This window comes from Marmota marmota, unplaced genomic scaffold, assembly GCF_001458135.2.
Source record: "Marmota marmota marmota unplaced genomic scaffold, marMar, whole genome shotgun sequence".
NCBI classification, from domain to species: Eukaryota; Metazoa; Chordata; class Mammalia; order Rodentia; family Sciuridae; genus Marmota; species Marmota marmota.
This window is the reverse complement of record NW_026000174.1, coordinates 10,376,073-10,396,447: the sequence shown is the minus strand read 5'-3', so window position 1 is coordinate 10,396,447 and position 20,375 is coordinate 10,376,073. Positions and strand designations below refer to the sequence as shown.

Below are 20,375 nucleotides of genomic sequence, written 5' to 3'. Positions count from 1 at the left end.
CTTAAAAGAGTCTAAACCCTCCATGTCCTATTCACCACTGATGATGCTTCAGTGGCTATAAAAATGTCCCTCTTGTACTCCTGATGTGGGTAACATAATTGACAGACAAGCCCAGCTGCCAGTTCTCTGTATCCCCTCAACTCTCCACATTCACATGGATGAACTTCCTGTGAGCTGTTCCCATCTAGTGGCAGCAATTCTAACACAAGCCTGTGAGACATGGAACTTCTTTAACAGAAACTTTGGCTGGAAATTCTGCACTGACATGGTTGGGCCTATTTAGCACTGTGTAACAGCCTGATCCTCCTTCCTGCCTTCTCTCCTTCACATGTCAGTCCTGAAAGTGTTCTCTGGTTCTCTGGGTTCCTTTCCTTATCCTTGAAGCTGTTTTACCGAGTAAATTTCTTGGCATGTCTAAACTTTTCTTTTTCTTTTTTTTTTTTTACTTTATAGGAAAGGTGAGTGGCAGCTGCAGGTATTGTGCTGACCTGAGCTGTCAAAGTCTCTCCAGTTGTTCTTGCATGGTCTAAACTTTTCTTGATGTCTGCTTCTCAGGAACCCAAATTATTACACCCACTGTCCAAAACAGTGCTTCATGAACTAATGATGGCCTCTCTTCCCCACGAAGTGTACCTACCTATGGTGGAGTGCCCGCCTGGCCTCTTAGCTCTGTTTATGTGGACTCTAGGAGAGATGTGCTTGCCTTGCACATCTCTCCTAGATTCAGAGAAAACTGAAGCTAAGGTCTAGTCAATGGCAAAAGCTGGCATAGGTTAAAACTAAAGGCAATAAGAACTCTGTGAGGCCCTCTCTTAAAGGAATCCAGCGAGAGGATCCATGTGCTAGGAAGGCCAGAGACGGCCACCTCAAAAAGAACAGAGATGGCAATGAGTCTCTTCCAGGTCCCCATCCACACACCAGGTCTTGTGACAGTATGAGACAAGGACCTATAATCTAGAATTTCAAGGTATGGCTTAATAGTTGAGAGCTTGGATCCTGGGGCCAAGCTGTCTGGGTTTGAGGGGCTGGGATTGTGGCTCAATGGTAGAGCGTTCGCCTAGCACAGGCGGGGCCTGGGTTCGAGCCTCAGCACCAAATAAAAATAAAGGTATTGTGTTGTCCATCTACACCTAAAAAATAAATATTTTTAAAAAACTGTCTGGGTTTGAAATGTAGTCCCTTTACTTACTAGCTGAGGGAATGAGGGAAAGGCTTTTAACATTTCTGTGCCTCAATTTCCTTTTTTGTAAAATGGGAATGATAAAAAGTATCTACCTCATTGGATTGGATGCAATGGTACATGCCTGTAATCCTAGTGACTTGGGAGGTTGAGGTATGCCTGTACTTCTAGTGACCTGGGAGGTTGAGGTGGGAAGATGGCAAGATTGAGGCCAGCCTCAGAAACTTAGAAGGACCCTGTCTCAAAATAAAATAAAAAGGGCAAGAAATGTAGCTCAGGGATCAAGTGCCCCTGGGCTCTATCCCTGTACTGCAGGAGAAGAAAATAAGATGCTTAGAACACTGTCTGTCACACAGTAAACTCTTATTAGCTTTTATTATCAGTAGTAATGTATTTTAAGAGACACCTTGGGGCTGAGGATGTAGCTTAGTGGTAGAGCTACCATGTAGGAGGCCCTGGGTTTGATCCCCAGCATAGCAAATAAACAATAAATAATTTAACAAAATAAAAAGACACCTTTGTTTTTAAGTACCTCAATTACTTAAGTATAATGCACTTTAAATCAAGGAAGTCAGCAGAGTTTATCTGGTATATAATTAATCACAGTACTATAAAAGAAATATTTTTTAGTTTGGGCAAAACAAAGTTAAAGTTAAGTATGCTATCTTAGTTTTGGAGAGCAGCATAGTATTCAAAGGTCTGGTGAGAGCTGGGTGGTGGTGTGAACCTGTAGTCAGTTTACTCTGGAGGCTGAAGGGAGAGTTCAAGGTCAGCCTGGGCAATATAGAGAGACACTGCCTCAAAACAAACAAGAAAACCAAAGGGTTGTGACGATCATAAGAAGGCAGCAACAATTAGCTATACATTCAACAGATATTTAATGTTTATCATGTACTAAACATTATGCTATATGCTTTAAATAAATTCTTAATCTTCAAAATATGAAGAATGCTTTGTTTTTATGTTGTTGATTCAGAAGTTGATACAGGAAAGTCAACTAACTTACCTAAGATTATTATTAAGACTGAATCCATCACCCCCACCTCCTTACATATATATAATTATAATGCATTAATTAAAATAATAATAATAAAAGGAGATCAGTAGAGTAAAGTAAGCAGATTGGGGGAGGGAGGTGGAGAGGGAAAGGGAAGATACTAGGGATTGAGACTGATCAAATTATGTGATATGTATGTACAAATATGGCATAATAAATCCCACTTTTTATAAAATTATAAGATACCAATATAAATTTTTTAAGAAGACCTAATCCACTGATTCAACTCATCATTGTGGGTTCATGTGTTTATATGATTCTAACACTCTATGTATTACAATGGCCTTTTATGCATATGATATATGTATTGTATAGGCATGAACACTTTATAAACCACAGTCTTATTACACAGATATGAGAGCTTGTCATCACCAACATCATTGGGAACACTAACTGACATTCAAGCAACCTAGGTTTTAATTCTAGCCTTGACGATGATCTGTATGATATTGAATTAGCTCCTCTCTTGACCTCCGGATATGTTGTCATTTGAGGAGTATGGAACTAAACATTCTCTGAGGATCCTTCAAGATCTCATTCTCATTCTCAGAAGTTTCTCATACTATGCAATCTATTCCTTTCTGTCTTGGCTGGATGTTTTGGCCAATATGATTCATCAGCCATAAACGAATTTTATTCACTGACCTCACCCAGAAAAGGGGTGAGGAGGTGGCAAACAAAATCAAACAGTAGATACATAAATATAAAATTTAGGTCATTAGTATAACCTCATCTCTTCAGCCTAGTTAGTACATCCTCCATTTTGAGTTTTTCTTTGTTTTATACCACAACAATTTTAAACCACTGTTTCAATATTCAGAATTTTGGATAGTTCAGTCTCTTAACTCCTGTGAATAAAGTTAGACTGTTTTTGATGTTTCCTTTCTCCTCTTCTCAACAGTGAGTTTCTCAAAAACAAAAATATCTGAAAATAAGGTGGAAGGCATAAAACAAAATTTTGTATAACTATAAATAAATTTATAGCCAAACACTGTAACTAAATAATTCAAATAAGTTATTTGAATAGCTACTTATTGGGCAACTTTTTTGGGGGGAGGTACCAGGAATTGAACACAGGGGCACTTAAATATTGAGCCATATCCCCAGTCATTTTAATGTTTTATTTTGAGACTAAGTTGCTTAAGAACTCACTAAGTTGCTGAGGCTTGTCTTGAACTTGCAATCCTCTGGCCTCGGCCTCCCAAGTCTCTGGGATTACAGGTATGCAACTGATTTTTATCAGGTCTTTTCTGATGTGGTAGAGACAGAAAGACTGAGAAGACAGAACGAGACATGTTCTCACCCTGTCTTTCACACATCTCCTCCCCTATTCCCAAAGCCTGTGCTCTAGCTCGACAAACTGCTCCCAGTTTCCTAAGCCTCTGAAAACTTAAAATAGCTTTTCAGAGAGGAAGTAGGAGAAGCTTGAATTAATTGAAAAAATGCTGAGTTGACTAGTCTTACCTTGATTTGATTAAATCTTCTATGTCTATTACTGCCCAGATGGAGCCTTGCTATTGAAGCTAATTTCAGAAATTAAAAAAAAAAATCAAATTTTCATACTTGAAGTTAACCTCAAATTTTTTATCTGGTAGATATATGTTGGCAGAGAGCGAGGCATACTTCAATTAAAAACAGGTAAACCTTGTGAAAATGGAGAAGGCATAGAATCACTAGGGTTCCAAAAGCCATTTGATAGAGAAAAGTTAAACTGGAGAACATAAACAAGGCTCAGGAGTTCACTGAAAACAGGTCTGTTTCTTGTGCCCTTCTCTAGCCCTTGACTGTAGGACAGGGTCTGACAAAAACAGGTACTCCCTCGTGTGTCCTGAATGAGTGAACACAAAACAGAAACTGGGGCATCACCTAGAAATGTGGGCAGGAGTCCAAGAGGAGGAGACAGCATGTTCAGAAGGAGCAGAAGTGAATTTTTTTCAGAAATTCAGGCAGACAGCTCACTGGCAACAGCAGTTTTCCAGTGGGCAGTGGGCTCCAGTCACTGGTTCAACATCTAGGAGACTCTGGTCTATGAGAGGAGTTACATAAATGCATGATATGGTCCAATCCTGGGTGGAATTCAAGACAACAGGCAGAGTCATAGGGCAGAGACTGAAGAACAGGAAAATGAGGCATAATTCCAGGGCTGACCCTAGCTGACACACAAGAGCAGGGCCAGAATTGAGCCAAAGGGACAAAGGATCCTGAGCACTGACATAATACAAGGGTGCAGGGTGGGCCTGAATTTGAGGGTAGAATTCAGAGGCCTTGGGCCAGGAGTGCACCAGAGGCTGGGGACTAGCATCACTTCTAGCTCATTGTTTCCAGACACTCCCACTTTACAAATGAATTAATGCACTGCCTCTTTGCTTCTTCATCTGTGTTCTTTTAGAAATGGCCACATGGGGCTGCCAACTTTTAATGATGTCAAATGTGTACAAACTGCTCTTTACTAGGACTGTCATTTTACACACACATAAAAGAACATGTTAGTACATGCACATATAGTATCTATGAACAAAGGGAAGTTTTAATATCTGATTACATTTAGCTTTATGAAAACTGACACTATCTTCTTCTTCATATTTTTCATTTTGTTGTACACTGATGAAAAAAATTTTCATAGCTCAGCACTGCTCTGTTGGTCCCTGTTTTGAAATATCTGCCACAGGCCAAGATTTTCACATTGTGTTCCAGCTTTCCCAGGCAAGCATGGGAAAAGAGGAGGGGTAGGCACTAGGCACACCTCCGGTTTGCAGCACTGCACCCTCCCTCTCCCCTGCAATCCAGAGCTGCTACACTCATGTGTTTCATATACTCTGTTCCACGTAAGATCTGGTTAAAAGGGTATACTTAAAATAAGGTTGGAAATCACTCCTAGTTTAGGGTTAAAGAAAGTGAGATTAGTAACAAAAATGAAATTTAAAACTGGGACTTTACAATTCAGATCCTAGAGAAAGACAGCCATATCTACTGATTTTGTAGCACCCAGAGTGAACCCTATGTATAGCTACTTGTAATAGGATGTTTAGCCATAATCAAGAGCCTTCAGAAGTTCAAGATGGCTTTACTACTAAATACAAAGTTCTAATCCTACTTCTAGCCCCAAATCAGCTTTACAGTAGGCTCTGGAATCTGGGTTGGGGCCAATTAAACAATCATTTATTGCCTTCCTTTACTAGGGATAAGCCTCAAAGAACAAACCAACAAACAGAAATAAAGAGGGGTGGGTGGGTAAAGAGGGGGCGGATCTCAAGAGACATTGGGGAGCCATCCAAAGCTGCTGGTGTTGAGGAGTTGGACGAGATGCTCCCTTCTCTAACAGTCTGTGGGTTCTGGCAGGTAATACTAGATTTGATCTATGCTGGCTGGCTGGGATGGCAAGGGGGAGAGTCTGGTATAAAAGGCAGAACAGGAAGAGGGATCAAGGTTTAGAATGAAGACAGCAGGGTCAGGTTTCTCCTTGTCTCCTTTTCCTCCTCCAGAGTCTGGAGTGCCCTGAAGGTCAGGGCTGGAGCCTGTTCCAGGACAATGCAGAGGAGTCTGTGGGGATTTTATGGAGTTCATGTTCCAATTCAAGGCCTGCTCTGGGGGTGACTAGACCCAGCTGTAAACAAAAACCAACAAGCAAGCAAAAGATTTAGGAGGAAGGTCTGATGTTTCAGGGTTAGCTAGAATAACTTTTTTTTTTTTTTTTTTTTAAAGGCATGAGGATTTCAGATCTGGCTGGAAACTGGTCTGGATGTTTTATTTTCCTCATTGTCTCAGTGGAAAAAAAGGGTGGGTGATTCAGACAGCATCCTTCGCCTCTGGGCTGGGGCCTGGGTCAGTCTTTTTTGCTCTGCAGGAGATTTGGTCTGGGTCTGGGGAGACACTCCTCTCACCTCCCACACTTGCGCTCAGCATCCAACAGGGGTCCCAGAGGAGGTGGGAGTCTTATCTCAGTTAAAAACACCATCGATGCAGAAGGCAGAAGATTATGGAGAGGAAAAGGCCCTTCCAGAGATGAGAAGAGGGGAGGGTGAGTCCCCTGAGAAATGTTGCTTCCCTCTCCACCCTGCTCTGGCCCCTGCTTTTTCCCCAGCTCACCCACTCATTTTTCATCCGGGGAAGGACCAAGGTCATCAGAAGGCATTGGAGTGAACTGCTGAGCTCCATTGCATCCCTCCCTGCTGGCAGAAACCCAGAGGAATAAGGGGTCCTGACCTATAAGGCACCAAGCATTCTCTCCACAGGGGAAGGAGCTATTTGAAGACTTCTGCCCCCACCCCCATAACATTCTTCCAGTGGATGCTGAAGATTTCCCCAAAAGTGTCCCTTTGGGTATTGCTTGACCCCAGAGAAAACCTAGGACTTAAAATATTCTGTTGAGGAGTAAGTTAGAAAACACAAGGATTACTAGAAATTTAAATATTTATGAAATATTTAAAAGGAAGCAGCCTCACCAAAATTTTTAGTAGAGAAAATGTGGAGAAGAGATAAAGAATAATTGATTGGAACTCTGGGAATTTTTCATTCCACAGAATTAGGCATGTAACTATTATGAAATTCCTTCCAAGGAGTTCAAGAAGAAGAGAAAAGCTAAAATAGTGGAAAGAATATGGAGGAGGCTCTGATCTTATTTTAAAATCTTCAAGAGTTATAAAACAGGGTTTTGGTGAGTTAAACTCCTTGGGTTCAGATTCACAGTGATTTGTTGGCTACTCTAAAATCTGAGACCATGTTACCCTGCTAATTTATCCCTCAGAGGTTAATATTAATGTGCAACAGCACCTTACTTTCAAAGCAGTCAGTTCTCAGTGATTGAAAAACATCTTTAAAATTTTTTTTTAAATTGTAAATGGACACAATATCTTTGTTTTTTTAAATTTATTTTATTTTTTATGTGGTGCTGAGGATTGAACCTAGTGTCTCAAACATGCGAGGCAAGTGCTCAACCACTGAGCTACAACCCGAGCCCTGAAAAACATCTTAATGCTCTTCCTTCTTGCTATTCTGTGGCTTAGAAACAGCCACAGTCGGGTGGACCAATGGTACAGAATAGAGGACACAGAAACCAATCCACAAAACTACAACTATCTTATATTTGATAAAGGGGCTAAAAGCATGCAATGGAGGAAGGATAGCATCTTCAACAAATGGTGCTGGGAAAACTGGAAATCCATATGCAACAAAATGAAACTGAACCCCTTTCTCTCGCCATGCACAAAAGTTAATTCAAAATGGATCAAGGAGCTCGATATCAAATCAGAGACACGCCGTCTGATAGAAGAAAAAGTTGGCTACGATCTACATACTGTGGGGTCGGGCTCCAAATTCCTCAATAGGACACCCATAGCACAAAAGTTAATAACTAGAATCAACAAATGGGACTTACTCAAACTAAAAAGTTTTTTCTCAGCAAAAGAAACAATAAGAGAGGTAAATAGGGAGCCTACACCCTGGGAACAAATCTTTACTCCTCACACTTCAGATAGAGCCCTAATATCCAGAGTATACAAAGAACTCAAAAAATTAGACAATAAGAGAACAAACAACCCAATCAACAAATGGGCCAAGGACCTGAACAGACACTTCTCAGAGGAGGACATACAGTCAATCAACAAGTACATGAAAAAATGCTCACCATCTCTAGCTGTCAGAGAAATGCAAATCAAAACCACCCTAAGATACCATCTCACTCCAGTAAGATTGGCAGCCATTAGGAAGTCAAACAACAACAAGTGCTGGCGAGGATGTGGGGAAAAGGGTACACTTGTACATTGCTGGTGGGACTGCAGATTGGTGCAGCCAATTTGGAAAGCAGTATGGAGATTTCTTGGAAAGCTGGGAATGGAGCCACCATTTGACCCAGCTATTCCCCTTCTTGGTCTATTCCCTAAAGACCTAAAAAGAGCATGCTACAGGGACACTGCTACATCGATGTTCATAGCAGCACAGTTCACAATAGCAAGACTGTGGAACCAACCTAGATGCCCTTCAATAGACGAATGGATAAAAAAAATGTGGCATTTATACACAATGGAGTATTACTCTGCATTAAAAAATGACAAAATCATAGAATTTACAGGGAAATGGATGGCATTAGAGCAGATTATGCTAAGTGAAGCTAGCCAATCCCTAAAAAACAAATGCCAAATGTCTTCTTTGATATAAGGAGAGTAACTAAGAACAGAGTAGGGACGAAGAGCAGGAGAAGAAGATTAACATTTAACAGGGATGAGAGGTGGGAGGGAAAGGGAGAGAGAAGGGAAATTGCATGGTAATAGAAGGAGACCCTCAGGGTTATACAGTGGAGGAGGTAGAGAGAGAGGAGGGGAGGGGAGGGGAGAGGTGGGGAGGGGGGAGGGTGGAGGATGGGAAAGGCAGCGGAGCACAACAGACACTAGGATGGCAATTTGTAAATCAATGGATGTGTAACTGATGTGATTCTGCAATCTGTGTATGGGGTGAAGGTGGGAGTTCATAACCCACTTGAATCAAAGTGTAGAATATGATATGTCAAGAAATTTGTAATGTTTTGAACAACCCACAATAAAAAATTAAAAAAAAAAAATAAAAAAATAAAATGTCAACACATTTAAAAAAAAAAAAAAAGAAAAGAAACAGCCACAGTAAATAGGTCTGTGAATAGGGGTTAGGACAAACAGCCATGGAATAGAGTGAAAAGCCCTGGCATCCAGGCCCAGCAGCTCTGCTTTCTGGCAGTGTCTCTGAACTCCAGTTTCCTTACTTGTGCAATAGGAATAATGCCAGCAGCCATGACTATCTAATTTTGTTTCTTTACACTCAAATGAGACTGCAGAACGGTCTGTAGACTGGGAAGTTCTCTAAAAAATGCTAGATATTTAAATCATATTCTGTTCCTCTTCTACAGATATAACAACTGTCTTTATTGCCGTAATCACTACATGGGAAACAGTACGACAGGCAGCTACTGTTCACATTGTGTACCTATGTTTTCCTTTACATTTGTGTAACCTCCCAACAACTCTGTGAAGGGCATCAACTCCATTTACAGAAAAAAAAAAACAGAGGTAAAGTCATTTATTTCACATGATACAGCAAGTAAGTGGTAGCACTGAGACTTGAGTGCTGCAAGCCTGCCACGTGATAGTGGCTGTGCTGGGATAGCCACTGAATAAATGAAGGAAGAAGGGGATAAAAGGGAAGAAGTCCTCAGCTTTGAGGATTCAAAAGGCTTTCCTAACAGCGGATGATCTTGAGCATATAAATAATTCATTAAAGCTCTTTGCTGGCTCTTTTTGTGTGTGGCACATCTGGTCAGGGACAGCTGCCCACAACTGGGCCACAAATGTGAGGATTTGGACCTGTTTACTGGTAAACAAAGCTTAGAGCATCTTTCTTTCTTACTCTGAGGACTGAAGGCTATTTTGATTCCTAGAGGGAGATGGGGTTCTTACTTTTGTTTGTCTGCATGCATGTATTCCCCTACTTCCCCTCAACAGACTTGATGACTCAATGCATGTGATGTGAAATCTTGATATATATTCTTGAGAGTTGCTTTTACTTCTTGAAATTGTCCCTGATTTCCTTTTGGAAAGAGTTTCCTATCAGAAGGTTGGTATCTCCTCCAACCTTATGTCAATATTCAGACTCAGTTTCACTCCTGGTCTGGTCTTGATCCTGCAGGTTTTATCCTAAACATTTTGGCTGGAATATGTGAGAAATTGGAGGGTGGCAGTAGAAATAAGAATCTGGGGGTGGTAAGAAAGTTGGAAAAAAAAAAAAAAAAGGATAGACTCCCATCTGCCACAAAACCCCTTCCAGCTGAGAGTGAAAAACAAGTTTTTCGATGGGTCCCATCACAACCCTTAAGGAAAAGAAAGAAAACAAAAAAGGAGTATTTGCTTGCAAGAGGCTCCCTTATGAAGGAATCTCTATGGGATCAAGCAGCAAGCAGGGATGTTGGATTGGATAACTCCAGGGGATAACCTAATGTGGAATACAATGCTCATAGTCCTTTGGGAAATATGCAGCTTGAGTGCTGCCAATGGGTGAGGTTTGTCTAGATGCACCCATGCAAGAAGCAGAAGCACTGGGGTGAGATCACAAAGTATTTTATCCTTATTCTATACCAGAAAACTGAAACTTTGATCCAGTGATATGCTCATGTAGTCACAGAATGGTGATATGAACCAGTTACCTTCTCCCTGTGAGCCTACAGACACACTGAAAGAACTAGAGGACTGGTTAAAGTCCTAGAAGTTACTAAATTAGGACTACTGCAGCCCATGGACTTGAACAATTTGGGGTGGTGACGTGGGAAACCTGGCCAGCTTTAGGGCCTCCAGTGGAAGGTGTTTAGAAGTACTCCCACCTCCTACAGAGTATCCAAAGAGGCAAAAATATCTAGGCTTAGTTCTGGCAAATATTTGTACTAAAAAATGCTAGGAATAAAAGACATCATGTTATAATGAAAAGTCAGATTTGGTTTAGACTAGAATCCTGGTTTTGTCGTTTTCTAGTTGCATGGCCGTAGGTCAAATTTTTTGCTACCTAGAGGGATTACTGTGAATATTTTTGAAACATTTTTTTAGTTGTATATGGGCACAATATCTTGGTTTTATTCACTTATTTTTTTTAAGGTGGTGCTGAGGATTGAACCCAGTGCCTCACGCATGTGAGGAAAGCAGTGCTCAACTACTAAGCTACAATCCAGCCCATTACTGTAAATTTTTAGTGGCGGTTTATTTCAAGTCTCTACTTTCATAGAGCAGATGGTCAGTATATAGCTGCTATTATTTCTTTTTGTGGCTGGTGAGGTTTAGGTGTCAGTCCAGGGTGCTCCTCACCTAAAGCAGATGCTGACCCAAAGCCCCAGTTGAGTAGGTTGTTCACAAGAGGCACCAGAAAAAGGAGAGCAGAGCTGCCACAGGGAAGAATCTAGGGTGGTTGATGTCAGTTGGGTAGCATGAGTCTAGCCCAGCCCAGGTCAGGGGTGGGTAGACAGAGAGGATCTTTAAGTCCTTAACCCAATCAGTGAATTAATCCCCTGATGGAATTAACTGAAATGTTAGGCAGGGAAGAAAAAGTACTATGTCCTTACTTGAAAAGGGAAATGAAGTTGACAAAGTGATTAAATGAAATAGGTTTTTGATCAAAAGTTGGGAGTTAAATGTTAACTTCCTTCTTCTCCTCAGATCCCAACTCTCAGCTATGAAAACATTGGCTTGGTGATTAAACTCTAAATCCTTACCTGGAGGTTTTAGAGGTATAATCCACTTTTAAGAAAGCTAATAAAGTAAGACATAACCCAATAAGTGACTGGATCTTTTAACACACTAGATTCTCTTGTGAGAAGAAAAGCCTATTGCCTTTCTCGGAAAGACTGCACAAAGAACCCTAAACCTCTGTCTTACAACCAAGACCCTTGCTCTGGTAATTAAACTACCAGACATCTTATAAAATAATCCCTTTAAACCAAAGGCTTAAGGGAGTCTATCTTCTAGTAGACAGAGTTGTAACACCTCCTGCCTACTCAGTCCCTCCTCCTTGAGCTGGTGGTGCCCAGCTGCTGCCTCTGACCTTGGTAATACCCTTAGGGTGTTAGCAGCACCCTCTACAACTGTGTGGTTACAACCGTTCCTCCACCAGGCTGTGAGGTCAGCACAGGAACCCTACTGACCATCTCCAGCATCCCTGGTTATGATGGAGACTGGCATGAAGTAAGTGCTCAGTGAAGGTTTGCTGAGTGAATGAGTGAATAATAATGTGCAAACAGAGAAATGAATCTTCCTACCTAAGAAAGCAAGTCCAAAGAATGTTGTCTCTACATTTTCATTATATTTAAATCCTATATAGTCAGAGAAAGATTCAGACAATATCCTTTAATTATATGATTTTAAAAAAAGATATTTGCCTCAAGAATTATTTTTTTTTCTCAAGAATGTTTTTCTTGGTGGAAACACCTCTAATCCCACAAGGAAATAATCCCATTAAAATAAATTTGCTAATTCCTAAAAATTGAAGGTATTTTCAAATCCATTTCTTACACATTTATAAAAAACTCTTGAGACTAGTGGGTTTGTGGAGTTTTCCCCCTACCTTTTAATTCCTTTACTCCCCACTATACCTCCCAAATAAGCATGTTTTACTATTCATCAGGAATAAATAAAGGGTGTTATGGTTTGGATGTGAGATGTCCCCCAAAAGCTCATTTTGAGACAATGCAAGAAGGTTTAGAGGAGAAATGATTGGGTTGTGAGAGCCTTAACCCAATCAGTGAATTAATCCCCTGATGGAATTAACTGCGTGGTAACTAAAGGCAGGTAGGGTGTGGCTGGAGGAGGTGGGTCACTGGCGGGGGGTGTGCCTTTGCGGGTATATACTTTGTGAGTCTTATAGTTGGTTATTCTATGCTTAGCTTTGGGAAAACTGCCACACTGCTTTCTGCAGTGCCTGTACTATTTTGCTTCTCATGAGCAAAGTAAAGGTGGGACATCTGAGCAATGTGTTTCTCCACATCTTGCCCAAATCTTGTCTTATACATCTTTTAAATTACACTACCCTAGTAGATAGGAAATCACTGTGGTTTTGATTGTACTTCTCTAATGGCTAAGGACACTCAGCATCTTTTTATGTACTTATTAGCGATTCATATATCTTCTTTGGAGAAATGTCTACTCAGATTCTTTGCCCATTTTGTGTTTGTTTTTAGGACTTTAAAAATGAATTAAAAAACATTAATTGTACAGACTCATGAACTACAGTGTGATAATTTGATGTATGTATACAATGTGTAATGATAAAATGAGAGTAGTCAGTATTTCTATCTTAAATATATCTTTAAATTTTTGATTAACTAGTAATAAACATTTATGAGATATAGTACGTGTATATGTGTACATTGATTAAATTAGGATAACTGATATTTATAATATCTCATTATTACCTTATGTTCGGAGTCTTTGAGTATCTTTTAGTTATTCATAAAATAAATAATAGACTATTGTGAACTACAATCACCCTACTAGGATGTAGAGTTTATTACTCCTACCTAATTGTGTTTTGGAACAATTATCCCATCTCCCTCTGTTTGCCTTCCTACCATTCCCAGCCTTTAATAATGTCTATTTTACAAAATCAGTAGATGCATTTCCATGTATTAGTAATGAACTTGATAAGAAAGAAATCATGACAGCAAAATAATTCATAATAGCTACAAAACCCATAAAACAAGAACAACAAAAACCTTAAGAATATATTTAACTAAAGAAGGAAAAGACTCCTACAATAAAATTTAAAAAAAAAATCCTATGAAAGAAATTGAAGAGAACACACACAAAAAAAATGGCAAGACTGCCGTGATTGTGGATTAGAAGAATCAATAGTTAAAATACCCATACTACACAGCAGTTTCCAGATCTCATGCAATCCCTATCAAAATACCAATGACATTCTTCACAATGGAAAAACATCTAACACTGAAAAAACAAAACAAACCCTAGAAAAAATAATCTGAAAATTAATATGGAAGCACAAAATACCCAATAGCTAAAGCAATCTCAAGCAAAAAGGACAAAACTGGAAGCATTCCAACAACTGATTTCAATGCATATAACAGAGCTATAGTAACCAAAACAGCATATTAGCATAAAAACCAATGCATAGATAGACAAAATAGAGATCCCAGAAATAAATCTACAAATCTACAGTCAGTGAATTCTCTACAAAGGTGCCAAAAATAAAGAGAAGAACAGCTTTTTTACCAAATGGTGCTGTGATAAATGTGTGATACATGCTTAAAACTGAGACTTTATCCCCACCTTTTACCCTGTACAAAAGTCAACTTGAAATGTGTCAAGGACCTATATATAAGACTTGAACTCTGAAACTACTAGAGGAAAACATAGGGGAGACACTCCAAGACATTGGTATAAGCCAGGTGGAGTGGCACGCATCTCTAATTCCAGCTACTTGAAAGGTTGAGGTGGGAGAACTGCAACTTCAAGCCCAACCATGGCAACTTGGTGAGATCTCATCTCTAATTAAAAAGAAAAAGGGATGGGAATATAGCTCAGTGGTAGAGTATCCCTGTTCAATCCCCAGTACTGTAGCCACACACACACACACACACACACACACACACACACATACACACACTCGTACAGGCCATCATTTTTTTTTGGATATAATCCTAAAAGTGTAGGCAAAAACAGGCACAAGGGATTATATCAAACTGAAAAGCTTCTGCACAGCAAAGGAAACAATCAACAGAGTGAAGAGAAAACCTGCAGAATGGGAGCAAATTTTTGCAAATTCTTTATCTGACAAAGGATTTTATTCAGAGAATTTAAGAGCTTTACCCATTTTTAAAACTGAGTTGTCTCGTTGTTAACTAAAACAAGTTTTTTTAAATATATTCTTAATTCCAAATGCTTATCAGATATAAAGATTTGAAAATATATTTTCCTATGCTGTGGGATTTTTTTTAAAAAAAAGCTATTAATTCCTAAGCCTAAATCAGAATTACTGACTCAGCATATCTAAGTTAAAAGAAAAACTTTCAGGTGATTCTGAAGGTTTGGGAATCAATGATCTAACCCAGTGCTTTTCAAATTTTAGTGTGCATACAAATCACCTGAGAATCTCCATAAAATGCAGATTCTTGGGGAAAGAGAAAAATCACCACTAAAACCCCACAGTTAAGGGAGCATGGCTGGACTAGCCCGGGGTGGGGGGGCTGTGCCAGTTGCTCTCTGCAGCTGCATTCTCTGCCAGCTCCCCTCAATGTCCCTGGAGCATGTGTGTTTCCATCTGGGTGCAAAACTTAACAGATGGATCCATGTTGTGTCTCAGTGTCTGGAGGACATGAGGGAGAGAGTAAGGCATAGGGGCATGATGGTGCATCTGTTTGCTGGGGATATGATGGTGGAGAGGGAGCTATTCCAACCTGTCAGCTGAAGTTGTAAAACTACTGCTGCCATCATCTTCTCTGATGCTTTCCATTTCTTACGTTCAACTGATACATGGGTGGAGTCACTGTCAACCTAGTCATGTCTCTTGGACTCTGTCACCTAAAGGTAACCTTGGGAAAAAGAAGGGCTTTATTCCTTGTTTAGAGGTTCAGGCCCCAATTTAGTGGTGAAAGAACTTTTAAGAGCAGTATCAGTATACTTTGCTGCTTGCTCAAATTGCAAGGAAAAGCTCAATGGTCTATCTGATCCTGATTCTACCTAGCACATGTGATTTCAGTGGCAATGGTAGGCTTTTCAGTACATTTCTCCTGAGAAGAGTGAAATCATGTCATCTCATGCTCCTCATGGGCAGGTCACTTTCTGTATAAGATGGACTAATGTAAACCTCAACTAGTTTTAACAGCAATCAACTCCATCTGGCTTAAAAAGACTCAGTTACAGTCGGGTGTGATGGTACATGCCTGTAATCCCAGCATTTTGGGAGGCTCAGGCAGAAGGATTGCAAGTTTGAGGCCAGCCTTAGCAACTTGGAAAGGCCCTAGCAACTTAGTGAGCCCCTGTCTCAAAATAAAAAATAAAAAGGGCTGGAGATATGGCTTAGTTATTAAGCCTCTCAGGCTTCAATCCCCTGTGCCCCCTGCCAAATATATATAGTGTTGTTTACTCTATGAGCACTTTTCCATTATTTTAAACAAGAATATCTCTAATTATATATCCTACTGTCACTATTCAAAGAGTATGACACTCATAAATTTCTATCTTCTGGCTTTTCTTTAATTTCTGTAAATTATAAAGTAACAGTATTAAGAGCCTCAGTATTATTTTCATGTTTCTCTGAGAGGACCTGGAGCAATATTTAAAAAAAAAAAGTCAGATTTAATTATCTGATAATCATGGCTTTTTTTGTTTTTGATGATGTTGAGGATGAAATGCAGGGCATTTTATATGCTAGGTGAGTGTTCTACCACTGAGCTACATCCCCAGCCCCAGTCACTGTTTTTGACAACAAATGAGATCCTATCTAAATATCTTGTGTATTTAGTATGACAATGTTTTGGTTTCTGCTGCTAACAAGTGCTCTAAATATTTAGCATATTTAGACATTTATATTTAGACAAATTCACATAGCCATAGTTTGGGACTGTAAACCAATAACATGTTGATTCTTGGCTAGCTCAGGGACATGTACATGTACTTATATCTTCTCTAACATCATGAATGAATGCAATTGTCTTCTCAGTGATTAACTAGCTATAAACTTGACTTGTCACCTATTTATCATAGCTATCATTTATTTTTTTAAAAATTGTTTTCTTTTTTTAGTTATATATGGACACAATACCTTTGTTTTATTTATTTTTATGTGATGTTGAGGATTGAACCCAGTGCCTCCCACATGCTAGGCAAGCTCTCTACCACTGAGCCACAACCTCAGCTCCTCTTATCATTTATGTAAAGGAAAAAATTTACCATTTTGAATCTTTCTCTACTTGCTTTCACATTAAGAATTTGAGCCTTTTAATTATCTCCAGGTCTGTATAAATTACACTTATTTTGTAGACAAAATGGTAATTTTCAGTTTTTCCCTCACAAGTTTTTTTTTTTTAAGGTGACATTAATATTACTATCTGGAACAGTATATTACAGAAGAGGGCCCTCTGCTATCTGATTCAGCAGGTAGGGATCTTAAATTACTTACAGTTTTATAAGTGAACAAACTGATTTTGATGGGAAAATCATTATGTCCTAGTTTCCTGAATGGTAAATCATAGAAAGAGTCAGGTTGATATGGGCAAAATGTGCTATTTTTTTAAAGTTTTGCTACTGAGTCAATTATACCTTTTAGTACTTAAATATATTATATGTTTGCTGTACTCTGTTAAGAGACTGACTATGGATATTGCTATACTGGAATATAAAATTTCTACAATTAAAAAAAAAAAAAAGAGGGCTGGGGCTATGGCTCAGCGGTAGCGCACTTGCCTGGCATGTGTGAGGCACTGGGTTTGATTCTCAGCACCATGTAAAATAAATAAAGGACTATCAACAACTAAAAAAATAAAAATAAAAAAAAGCCAGGTATAGTGTTGCACATTGTTAGAGTCTGTAAACAAGTCAAGATGGCGCCTGGCATTTTGCAGAGGGAGTGGTTTGTGAAGTAACGCCAGCGAGCCATTAAGCGTGGAGATTCCTTATTGGTTGACTGCTGTATCTAGTTTATGTTAATTAAGATAAGCTGTGTGGAATGTATATATACCCCTCCGGTCCTACAATATACGGCTCCTACTCCTGCTGTATCAATGTACACAAGTTGTTTGTCACCCCCCGGGTTATTTTGCTGCAGCCGGACTGCGGCAGCACATCTGTAACCCTAGGGACTTGGAAGGCTGATACAGGAGGACTGCAAGTTCAAGGGCAGCCTGGGCAACTTTGTGAGACACTGTATTAAACAACGACAATAACAAAAACCCATCACAGTAGTCACTGTTGCAAATATGAATGCAAAAATTAGTGGCAAATTTTAAGGAGAAAAATGTATTTGTATATCACTGGAGTATTTCCCAAATGTTTATTAGTCACAAAAATAAAGATAATTAGCTTACAGTTGAAACATCAGGCAGATTCTACTTCCATCAAGTGGTCAAGGTCAATGAGACTGGTAGTAAAATCTTTGACACCATCTGCCTCTGACCCAATGTGCTGAGAAAAGGACATCACCTTTGTAGTAATCTCCTGGACTGATAACCTCAGTATAACCATGAGGAAACATCATCCACACCCACAAAATGCCTAGGCAGTATTCTTTAAAGGGGTCAAGGTTATGAAAGGTAAGAAAGACCAAGAAGCTGTCATAAACTGGAGGAGACTCAGACACAATAAATCCAACATGGCATTCTGGATGGATTCCTGAACAGAATAAGGAAATGAGTGAAAATAGGTGAAACCCATATAACCTGTAGTTAACAGTATTGTACCAATGTTGATCACTTAGTTCTGATAATTGTACCATGGTAACTAAGATGTTAACACTAACGAAAGCTCAGTGAAAGGTATATAGGAAGCTGCTGTACTACTTTCACAACCTGGTTGAAAGTATTCTGTTCTATTCTGCTTTTTAACAAGCTCCCAATAGAGGCAGATTCTGCTGGTCCACAAACGCCATCCTGAGTGGCAAGGGATTAGACCAGTGGTTCTCAAACTTAACCATGCATCAAAACAACCTGAAGCGTTTTCCAGAGCACATTGCTGGGCTTTACTTCCAGAGTTTCTAACTCACATAGTTTGAGGTGAGGCCCAAGAATCTGTATTTCTAAGAACTTTCTAGATGATGCTGATGCTGTCAATGAGCTAAGAATGATCTTCCATTTTCAAAGAATTGTAAAACAATTACAGGAATATGAAAAAGATTGTATCTGGCCTTCAAAGCCTAAAATAGTCAGAGGAAATGGTTGCTGAGACGGGACCCTTGTTACTCAGTGCTGCTACTTGGCTAGGGGATAGTTTAGTGGTAGAATGCTTTAGCATGTGCATTCTGTATTCAGGTCCAGTAGTCAAGCCCAGCCTCAATCAACAAACAAAAAAACCTAAAAAATACTACTGCCTAGGTGCACTAGTCAGTGATTCTTAGTTAATTCATCTGGCATGGGTCCTTGGCACCAATGTTTTTAAATGTTGCTCCTCCATTTTCTGTTAGGCAACCAAAGCTTGAATTACTGATTTTGACTATCTGTCTACCTATTAAAAAAAAAAAAATCTGCTCCTCAGCCATCCTGGAGAGCTTGATATGAACCCAAACAAATGCCCGTGTCAAGGAGCATTTTTGCAATTTAAAATTCATTTCAAAAGTTGAGCAATTTTTTTGTGACAGTTATTAAAGCCTGAACATAAAATCAGTATTTCACCTTCTCACTTGTCCCCTTCTAAGGGAATATAAATGAAAACAGTATTATATATCAATAACCCACAAAAATTGCCAAATAAACAAATGAGCACACTGTGCAGGGTGGTCTGAAAAAATGGGCTAGGAAAGAGAGATGGACTAGAGAAGGGGTCAGGTGAAAGTTTCCTATGGTGTGGCTGACAGGTAACAGCACAGGGTGCTAGAGAGCTGAGGGAAAGGGAGAAAGGTTGACGTCTGAGAAATGGCAGTGGTATCAATATACTTGAAGAAACATCACAAAATACTTTTAGCTTCATAAACCCAACATTTCTTGGTTTTTCCACTGGAACATTAGTATCACCAGGTATCCCTCTAATATTTAGCCAATTCCTTCACATTTTAATCTTTTGCTTATTACTCCTGCCAAAGAGGAAACCTTAGCTTGAGTCTGGCCGCCTCATCGTTGCCCCTTCTGGAAAAGGCCTGTGTTTGCTCTCATACCTGTGCTCTCTTCAGCCTGATTGAAGCCACAGATCTGACAGATGCTCTGGACCCATTTATTCATGTCCTCCTCTGTCTCAGCCACCAGGTAAAAGGTGCGCTCGCTGGTCTTGATATCAAACACAAAACTATCCTGCAACTCCTTCTTGTTGAAGGTGAGGCCTGCATCCACCTGCTCACAGAAATTCAGGTTGATGATGCGCAGGGGTTTCTTGGAGTGATCATTCTTGTAGTATTCCAGAACATCTGGATCGCCGCTCATCCGGCCACTCCGCAGGATAAACCAGCGTTTCTTCCAGGCCTAAATACATCAGGTAGGAGCAAGAAGGGGAAAATGCCATTAGGTATTTAAAAAATTTTTTTAAATATTTTTGGCTCATGCATACTAGGTAAGTGCTCTACCATCAAGCTACATTCCTAGCCCTTTTAAAATATTTATTTTGAAGCTGGGCATGGTGGCATGCGCTTAAAATCCCAGCCACTCAGGAGACTCAGGCAGAATTACAAATTCAAGTTCAGCCTGGGCAATTTAGCAAGATCCTATCTCAAAATATAATTAAAAAGGTCTGGGGTGGGTATAGCTTAGTGGTAGATGCCCCTGGATTCAATCCTTAGTACAGAAAAAAACATTTTTTTTGGACACAAGGTCTTGCTAAATTGCCCAGGCTGGCCCTGAACTTGCAGTCCTGTCTCAGTCTCCAGAAGAGCTAGGATTATAGATGCACACCACTGTGCTTCAATTTCAAAACTTGTTTTAGGTCCTCAAATATCAGGTTAAGAATGGAGACCCCTAAACCTACTGCTTGCTCACAGTCTACA

At 39.7% G+C, this 20,375-nt stretch overlaps 1 protein-coding gene and 1 non-coding gene across 4 annotated transcripts in view; both read right to left on the bottom strand.

Moving 5' to 3' along the window:
* The window catches only part of Gab2 (GRB2 associated binding protein 2), a 109,731-nt gene that overhangs the window by 42,626 nt on the left and 46,730 nt on the right, over positions 1-20,375 (bottom strand). For all 3 annotated transcript variants that reach the window (XM_048787996.1, XM_048787997.1, XM_015477364.2), the window contains exon 2: positions 19,557-19,857. In XM_048787996.1, coding sequence (XP_048643953.1) covers positions 19,557-19,818 — 262 coding nt within the window. In that variant the 5' untranslated portion in view covers positions 19,819-19,857. The remainder of the gene's footprint in view (positions 1-19,556; positions 19,858-20,375) is intronic.
* LOC125612183 lies at positions 446-550 on the bottom strand. The gene has a single exon (XR_007342524.1). It is a non-coding gene; the product is annotated as a small nucleolar RNA SNORA44 (small nucleolar RNA).